The sequence below is a fragment of the Copadichromis virginalis genome, linkage group LG17 (genome assembly GCF_057382275.1).
Source record: "Copadichromis virginalis isolate Kocher_CV1m ecotype Utaka linkage group LG17, C_Virginalis_male_GT1.1, whole genome shotgun sequence".
Classification (NCBI taxonomy): Eukaryota; Metazoa; Chordata; class Actinopteri; order Cichliformes; family Cichlidae; genus Copadichromis; species Copadichromis virginalis.
The window spans coordinates 36,470,929-36,480,705 of record NC_140634.1 but is presented as its reverse complement, the minus strand read 5'-3'; the positions used below and the strand labels follow the sequence as shown (position 1 = coordinate 36,480,705).

The window sequence follows — 9,777 nt, the reverse complement described above, 5'->3', positions numbered from 1 at the left end:
ATAAGGACAGGGCATAAACAGGCAATAAGAGTCAGATAATAAATACACAGAATATACAGTATATACACAGTTTTAAAATTACACAGTTTTAAAATTGAATCACCTTTTATCTACACCTTTTCTGTCCCTTTGAAGAAATGAGGCTCCATAAATGTTAAAGAGGTAAGTATTTCTCAGTTGCAGTGAATAAATAGACGAAAATAAACTGTAGAAAACTAAACAGCAGAAAGAAGTATAGAAATAACAATTTTAACATAAACCAGTGACACAATCTGGCGCCTGATCAACCCTGGCAGGACCTCTTTGGATGAGGGTGTCCAGTGATAATGGCCGAAACACCCGATGAATCCAAGGTCCACTACTGACGATGTGTCCCAAATTTTAATATGATAATGTAGATCAGATCTCTAATCCTAACCAAGGAAAAATGGCAGATTAGCTTGGGTAAAAGACTGAAAGTTGAGGCACACAGCGATGTGTTCTGGGCTGCCTTTCCTCATAACAGCCATCCCTCAAGATTTTCTCCATTTAAAGCCATGCATTATCAGGGATTGTAAACTCAAGTCCTTTTACTGAATTAGGTATTTTGCCTTGCAAGTTATTATTAGCACATGTTTACCCATTATTGTAAACATGTGCTGTAACTTTAAGATAAACATTTTTTGAGGGTTTTTTTTTAGAGAAAGGTTAAATTTTAAGTTCTTTTGCAGACCAGAACTATTTCTTTTAGGTAATAACAAGTCGTTTTATGTTTTTTTCTTTTGGAGGGAAAAAAGATAAAAAGTAAAATAAAGCATAAAACATTTAACTCCAAAGACAGTCTGACAGGTAAAATAGGCAGACAGAATCTTTTAGGTTCTATAGTAACACAAACACTAAAACAGCTGCTAGGAATGTTTTTCTAATCAAACCTGCTGTGATAGATGGACTCTATTTTATCTATTTTACTATAAGAGGAAAACGCCATCCTTTTAAGACACAAATCTTACTATTTCTTTGTTGAAACAAGTCCACGAAGAACAACATGTTAGTATTAAATTAGCCGTCTTATCTAAATGTGTTTTGCATCAGCAGTCTCGTCATCCGTCCTCCCCTTCCTCCCAACTGTTCTATAATTGACTCAGAATGCTCGGCCAGTTGCATAAGACACGCTCGGTTGTGCAACCCTCTAGAAAATGCTGGTTTGGGATTAAGAGGTTTATTACAGGATTTCTAAATGAGCGCAGAGGGAGGATTTGGGAAATCTCAACAGCGGTAGCTTTGCTAGAAGACATATGAAGAGGATCACAAGCCCATTGTTGTGTACGTGTGTGCGCTTGCGTCTGTGCGTGCGCTCTAAGCGCGACTGAGGGGAATCCCATCTAAAAGCTTTAGTCCTCTTGGTTACTGCACAATCTGAAACCCTGAGCGGTATCCCGTTGGAGCTCATAGTATTTACAGGTCAAATTTTGCAAGGTCATGACAAAGCAGCCGCTGCTGAAATAACCTGCAAAAGACAAGAGGACTAAAACATAGACATAGAGAGGGCACACTGAAGGACTGGTTTAGGTGGCTCAATTTGGCCTTCAAGAGGATGATGTAATAGAGATTACAAGGAATTTGTGATTGATGTAATATTGAATCAAATATTCCCGCAATAGTATAGTTGCATGTTAAAAACATCTACCATACTTTAACCTAGCTTCAGAAAAGGTATTAGTACTATGCTCTTGGTGCACATTTGATCGCAACATTCTGCTGTAGAGACTGTAATTCAATATTGGAATAAAAGGAACAGCACCAAGCTGGTTTAAGTCACGTCTTTTTATGTACTCTATGCATGCTCCCTAAGGGGCAGTACTATTAGAAAACTGTAAGCTATGCAGATGATATCCAGCTATCGATCCGTCTATGAAGCCAGAGATGATTATGCCCGCTCCAAAAAAACTCAAAGCAAAATATTAAATAAAATTAAGAACTAAATAACTTAAAAAACAACAACAACCATAAGCAACATTGTTTCTAACAATATGTTGATGACAGGATGGCATTACCTTGGGTCTCCAGTACTACTGTGAGGAAGTTTGGAGAAAGTTTATGTGTCCATGAACCCTAACATACTCTAACATGAAGACATGAACATTAAAAATGTGCATTAATTACTTTGAGGCTGGTTTTAATGGGTTTCCTTATCCGGTCGTTAAGTCTGACGTCACTAGCCGTGTCTGGGCCTAAACTCCGCTGCAGGTCCATATATCAAACGATCACTATGGCATTACTGAGAGTTGAAAAACTGTCTAAAGTCTTTCATCTTTAATAAAATGATCAGCGTTCTGCTCTACCAGGTGTAACAATTGAGTTTAACATCCAGGCATCCATGAAAACGGAGTTTATGACATTTTACGGAGTTAGAAGTTAGCAGGGAGTTAGCTCGCTAGTTTCTATCTAAATACAATATAGCATGTCCTGACTGCGGGGTTTTGGAAACAAATTAAAACGTACAGCTCTGTTATCACTTCCAGCATAAATGAAGACAGAAAACTAAACAGCAGTGACGTTTGTAGGGTTACTGAAGTTTGGCTAGCTGGTATATAATGATGTGCTACGTGACCGCTAGCGACACAGTTATGTTAGCATAATATAAACAAGCTAACTTTTTTTCCACTCGATAAAAGTTAATGTGAGTGTTCTCGGTGGTCAGGAACAAATGTAATCGCATGGCAGGATGCTGTAAAAGGACCAAACTTCAGCCAGGAGAACAACTGAGATAATCCATCCACAATACTGCTGCATGGGCTGGGCTGTAGTTACATCCTAAGGTTTTAAAAACTGAGCTTAAATAAATGATTAGCGGTAATAAAAGCCGAGGGAGGTCAACAGTGATCACTGACTGTTTTAGGAGCTTTTTGAGATTAAATAGAAGAAAATACAAAACATTAAACATGTTAACAACACAAAAGCCATATTAAACGCAGACTACTTTAGGCCCGGAAGTAGGATTCGTCATGTCATCACTTAACGACCGGATTATCTGACTGTTCAAGTATCTGATCCAGGGTGGTGCAGTTAAGCAAATTCTAAATCTTACTCCCTGAATACAAATCTCCAGTCACTCCTGCTTGTGTTTCCTTAAGAGGTAGTCTTAAGAGGCAGACTTCAGCTATCAGGCTCCTCTCCTGTGGAGCCAGCTCCCACTTTGGATTCAGGAGACAGACAGTCCCTGTACTTTTAAATTCAAATTTAAAACTTTTCTTTTTTTAAAGGTGACAGAGTTAGCTTATATGATCTTGAGCTATCCCACACTTTTCAGTTGTCTGTCTACTACTTTGAGGTAAGTCACGCTGACCTGAAAATCGATAACATATCACTCCTTGTCAAACATTCTCCTTGTGTCCATGTGCTGTCATGTGTTCTGTCCGATGAGCCCAGGGAATGTCCTTCTTAGACGATGCCTACATACAATGTCCAAAGTATTTCCCAAAACATCATATGTAGGTTACCTGTGCTCAGAACAACCAACATATTGGAATACAATACTTGTAAAACAGGTGAAGCATTATGTGGATCCAAGAAATTGTCCTGTAGTGATAATCTACTGTGATATTCCAGTATGTATTACTGTTAACTTGTGATAACTTTGAATGCACCACTGCTAATTACCAAATTACATGGCGACATCAACAGTTCATTTCTGATATCTCATTTAAAAGTGTAGACCTGGGCTAGCAAGGTTAACAAGGTGCATTCATAATTCACTTTGATATTACATGCTAACTTAGGATAGCAAAAAAGACACGCTTTACTTACTAAAGAAATCGAACAGCTCACTCTGGCTAGTACAATCAAAAGGCAAAGAAGACAAAAAGCACCTGGCCACAAACCCTATCCAATGCACAAAATCTAAAGTAATTAAATTAATGAACTCTGCAGAGAATAAATCTGTACCTGGCTGTAAAAATGTTTGTTTCAGCTCCAAAGATTGTCATTTTAAAATTGGAGTACATTAGGATTGACCCACTTTTGGAGCCACCCCTAGTGGTCATTTGAAGAACTACACCTTTAGGCACTTCCATATTGCCCCCCCCCCCCCCCCCCAACGATGTAGGTTGCTGCTTCCATAAAAGTAATTATTTGTTCAAATAGCAATCTAAAATTTTACATAGCAGACGGATAAGTGGTGCAAAGCTGTATTTTAATCAGTAGGCTTGTCTTGCTAATTAGGCTTTATTTCATATAATCTGATTAGTGATGCAGAATACTACAGAAAGCTCTAGACAACTCAAACTCTAAGTATACCCTTTCATGTAAAGTCTGCACAAAATACTCTTGAACTACATATGGAAAATCCCGTGCCTCACACATTTGCCTACACAAATGTGAAGGTAATCTAAACATCTACTGTCTTTCTTTGTCTTTTGTTGAAGCTAAAACCACACAAGCAAAGCTGCAGGCCAACCAGGGCAGAACTCTAGTGAAGACAGAGCTACTGCGATCCTCACTGGGCTCATTGGTAGTCTGACAGCAGCCATTGAAAGCACTTGTGATTACTTCCCCGTAATCTATGGTCTTATCTGAGGGGCCAGAGGTCAGTTAACTCCTGTTTCTCTCTCAGTTTCTATCCGTTTCACTCTTCGCTCCTTTCAAAGCTCTCTTCTTTTTTTCTCATTTGAGCTCAAACAGTGGAAAGAGGACGGTCAAAGCGGTCTGTTAGCTCAAGATCACTTCATCACACAATTGCTCAAACAGTGGGATAACTTCATACAAGAGGCCCCTCTGGGATTCTGTTACTTCGAAAAGACCAGGAGAATCTCAAAGACTGACATCAAAGACTATGCAAAGGTTAGTATCCTGAACTGTATTTTAAGGATTTATGGAAAGTGCCTATTTTCAAAAGTAAGGTGTCTGAAGTTGCTGTACTCAAGATTTATTTTACATATTGACTCGTTTAAGACATCAGCCTTATTGTGGGTTCACAGGGGGCAAACGCAGAGCAATGTATCTACAATAGATGAACAGTATCCGAAAGTCATGAACCCAAGAAATGAAGCCTTATTAGAACGGTCTCGGTGGATAGCCGTCCGAAAGCCGTTCTTAAAGAAGGGAAACAAACAGAAAAGTTTGACAAATGACATTTTTGGTTCAAATCATTATCAATATGGAGGTCAGAAGAGTGGTACAACAGTGAGTGTCATTTGTAAAGGAGGCTCTGTCATGGCTTGGTGCTGACATTTAAGCCAGCTGTGTTGGCGATCTTATCATCGCTGATGAACACAAGTACCATGGGATTTTGATCCACCATGCAATGCCATTTGGAAAGTGTCACTTTCCAGCATCACAACGACCCACACTGCATTAAAAGCATACCTAGATAGAAAACAACACAGTGGAAAACTATTCATGGACTGGCCTCCCCAGCATTACTGAAGGAGTGTGGGATCATCTCGACAGAGAGAAAACCAAATAGCAGCAGAACTCCAAGAAGCCTGGAGAGCTCATTTTAACTTCTAGATCCAGTATCCACCATGTTTCAGTGTTTGTTTGTTTATTCCATGGCAGAGCAGATAGAGATTTGAAATATCAGGTAGACCTTGGCAAACAGGTCTGTAAATATGCCAGCAATTTCTTTATAAGTGTGCTTGAAGAAGCTAAGTGATTTTTTTTATAAAGAAAAAGGAGGAAGCTTTTGTTATTGGTGACTTTTACACCCCTTAAAACCTGTCACGTCTGGCAGCAGAATTAGAATGCGATGTTGTGCCGGAAAATTTAGATTTTCCAAGCATATAAATAATCTATAGGCTCCTCTTGTCCCTGTGTTTCCTTTTTCTGTTAATTTATCCATTGCTATTAGTGTCATTTTGGTTATTACAGTAAATGTATAGTATCAGCTGGCAGGCAGGGCAAAAAGGAATAGGGCCAAAACAGGATTTATATTATATTGTTACTAGTGTTGATTTGAAGAAAGTTTAACAGGAGAAACTAACAATAAACTTTTAAAAAATATTAAAAACAACACTGAAGATATTTCCTATATATGACTCAATAGAAAAGATGATATTGCTGCAGTAGCGGGTTGATTTACAGCGATTAAGTGCATTATAAGGAGGCCATTGTTTAGCCACCTGTTCTATAATTTATCAGGATGTGAGAGAGGCAGCCACAGGGCGGTGGTAAGGAGAAGTCGCGGTGTTTCCGCTCGCGTCCCGTTTGTGAAGCTTTGCTGTGAAGCGTCAGCCCCCGGCGGCGGCGGCCCCTTTAAGAAAGAAGCGCCGCACACTGACGAAATTTCCCCGGCCCTGCTCTCTCTGCCAGTCTGTGTAGACCGACAACAGATCGGAGCAGCGCCGGTATCTGCAAGCTCCGGGCCAACGGCGCTGGTCAGGAAAGCTCTCTCCAGGGAGGAGGGGGGACACGCAACTGGTTTTTTTTCCCCACTGTCTGCCTGCCTGACCGCTCAGCTCTCAGCAGGAGACGACATTTAGTCGGCTTTCAGAAATTAGCGGATGTATCGTCGGGATGGATGGACGGAGTGAGCGGCATTCGCCGTGAGACTGGCGCTAATTTGACGTCCTGAGCAGCAGGTGTACAGAAGGATAAAGCAGACTAAAAGGCAATCTCAGTGTTCATGAAACTTTGCTACGATTTACGTGCTGGGTAAGAAACGCTTATTTTATTTGTGAAACACAATAAATGGCTGTCGTTCTGGAGGGGAGGGAGAAAAATGAGGGGTATTATTTTATGACACCCAAGCTGTCCCAGCGTCTCTTCGGGGTCACCCAAAATGCGGATTATTTTGGTTTTCTTTTTATCTTTCCTGAGACCGCTAACTCGAGGCCTAAGTTCAACCCCCACCGTTTGAAATTAGTCGCCCTTAACAGATAAAAGTATAACGGACGCATTTGTTGTATCGTGTTAGTTAGTTTGGCCTAACTGTGCCAGAGTCTGACGGCTTTTGATGCTGTTTAAAAGAGAGAGAGAGGAAAAACACGCTTCTTCTCATTTCCTGGCCCAGTGTAACAGTGAATTTTTAAAATCAACTTCTAGTCTCAACCGAAACACTCAAAAGCACTTAAAAACAAACAAATGTTAGCGTAATATTTTACATATTTTCATGTTTTGTACCTCGGTTGCACCCCCAGAAAGATAAAGTGCTCGTGTGGTGTGTTCACTTACAGTCGGAACCTCTGACCTCTAAAAGGTGCTGTCAAACTGGATTTTTGATTAAACCAGTTGGTACAGGGCTTTAGTTTTTTTGTCGCCATACAGAGTTCAAATGTGATTGCTATTTGATCAGAATCACGTTTTAACATCCTATGGAGGAGCGTGACCAGTTGTTGAGGAAGAATCTATTGTTTATATCCTTGATTATGTAACTGCAAGGTGAAATAATAGCGCTGATGCTGCATGGCCAGAGGGCTGGAGGGCAGGAAGGAGTGTGTAATTTCCATGCTGTTGGCTGTTACATCATGTGCTGATCGTGACTGTTTGAGTAAACCTCACTTCAGCAGCCCCGCTCAATAATGCAGGAATTCATATTAACAGAAGTATTTCCTCATGAGTCATTTGTTTTTGGGTTTGAGTTTGCATATCAGTGGTACATCACACGGCATGCATGACCCTGAGTGGCAGCATTCAGATGCTGCACTGCCCAAACAATAACCCTTGACATGATGTTAGGGGGAAAAAAAGCCTGCCTTTTTATTTTCGTTGAGCAAAAACCCCACTTTGCCTAAAGGGTTGCATTAGTGGGTTAGATAAAAGCTGGCGTATCCTTGTCCCCACCATTATTCTTCTGTCAGTATTTGTTCGCTGGGGGCTGTGCTTGTGCTTGAAACCTTTGTTTTGCTTTCAACTATAAACAGAGCCGGATGTGTCTAATAGGTCTTGTTAAAGTTCATCATATCTGCGCTCTCCTCCTGCCTTCCTGCTCCCTCCCGAGGGTTGACATCAAATGAAAAGGCTGGGCTCAATAGAAGCATTCACAGTGACGATATGATATGTATGGAGATAGATTTTGTCTTTAATCAGAGGCGTGATGCCTATATGCTGATATGGAAACTTGCGATATCTCTGCGCTGTTACAGTGCCATTGTTTGTTTTAGTTATTATTCTGCTTGTCAGCAGCCTGATGCTGTTCGTCTCTTCTGACCATCTGTCGCCCTTCACCTGATTATTAATGCAGGAAAGTGAACAAAAGTTGCAGCTGCCCATTGGAACATTCTGGCTGTTGCCTGTAGATGAGTTATTTAAAGGTCATGTCTCTCCCTCCCTGTCTCTGAGTGTCTTATGAAACTCATACAAGTTGAGAATAGCTCCACGGCTGAGTGTCTTGCTTTATTCAGCCTTGTTTCTACAGAAACTAAGCACCACGGATGATGATGAGGATGACGATGAAAGCAGGATGTCCCTACATGGGTTTATACACCACGTTCAGTGAAGGCACCTGTAACGGGAAGCTAGTTCTAAAGCATCAGTCACCGAAATGGAAACACTGCACTGTGGCAGGTCTTTGTTTTCTTTTTAAACAAGCCTTTATTATCAGACCTGACTGCTAATGTCCCAGAAAATATACAGACAGTGGCCCTCATGTGTAAGCGCTCAAGCTTTATTGGGCACCCTTTCATGTATGGTTGATGGACACCAGTGATATAGTTATGACTGAAATTAAACTAAGAACCATTTCATGATGTTTAGACATAAAACCATGTAATGAGTGTCTCTCATGATAATGCGTTATCATGGCTACAAAGACAAATGTTTAACTTAAGAGGTTACTATGCCTCCTGATGAGTGCATTATGTTGATTTCATAGGGCTCCTCAGCTAGTTGCTTTGCAGGATTTTATGAGCACGTCTATGAAGCTGTTAATAATCCAGAGCAATAATGTTTGCACTTTTATTGGGGATTTTGTTACTGCAAAAGTGTATAAGTTACGGTTTTCACCTTGTGAATGTGTGTGCGTCGTCTTGTCAGAGTGCGGTCTTGACGACACTTTGTGTAGCAGCAGCTACTAGAAATGTGCTTTTGAGTGCTTCGCCAGATCTGTCTGTGGCAGATTCTTGTCAGCATAATTTCTGGCGTAACTTTAAGTTACGTGTCTGCAGGTTTCAGTGGACTTAGTTGCTGGCACGTGATTGGCTGATTGGATATTTGGGATAACAAGCAGTTGAACAGGTGTATTTAATGAAGTGGCCTGTGAGTGTTTGTAAAATTTTCAGAGGGAGGCAGTGCTGTTTCACCATGCATAGACTTTACTTTGGCGGGCTGCCCAGGTATGTGGACAACAAATATATTTGGCTACATTGCTATATTGTATCATTTATCTTTTCATCCAACAGCGCCATCTGCAGTTTACTAATAAACACTTCCTTTGTTTACAGTGAATAATTCTATTCATTTCTATTAGTACTGCTCACTTAGCCCTGACCCTTCCTTAACCCTCCGAGGGTTAATATTAAGGCTAAAGTAAATACTAAGTATTATTAGTTTTAATCCACTGAAACAAAAATATTTCACAGCTTGTGCCTCGAATGTTTTGATCACAAGTTGGTGTTTTGATTAATATTAAAAGGAATAGCACATTCATTGTTATGCAGATGATACCCAGCTTTATCTGTCATTGAAGCCAGACATAGACCAATTAGTTAAACTGCACGAGTGTCTTAAAGACAAAGGTCTGGGTCACCTCTATCAGGTGACATTGAACCCGCCCGTAGTTACAGCTCAATAGGCTGCTCAGGGCTTCCCATGATGCACTGTTTCTTCTTCATTCACCCCTTTTCAACATCTGTGTGTATACTT

At 40.5% G+C, this 9,777-nt stretch overlaps 1 protein-coding gene across 8 annotated transcripts in view; it reads left to right on the top strand.

The window, feature by feature from the left end:
* The first annotated feature begins 6,264 nt into the window (after positions 1 to 6,264).
* gramd4a (GRAM domain containing 4a) overlaps positions 6,265 to 9,777 on the top strand; it is a 48,861-nt gene continuing 45,348 nt past the window's right edge. For 7 of the 8 annotated variants that reach the window (XM_085435983.1, XM_085435982.1, XM_085435981.1 and 4 more), the window contains exon 1: positions 6,265 to 6,630. In XM_085435983.1, coding sequence (XP_085292109.1) covers positions 6,602 to 6,630 — 29 coding nt within the window. In that variant the 5' untranslated portion in view covers positions 6,265 to 6,601. Of the gene's footprint in view, positions 6,631 to 9,040; positions 9,249 to 9,777 lie in introns of those variants that run through there. The other variant, XM_085435985.1, reaches the window with a different exon arrangement.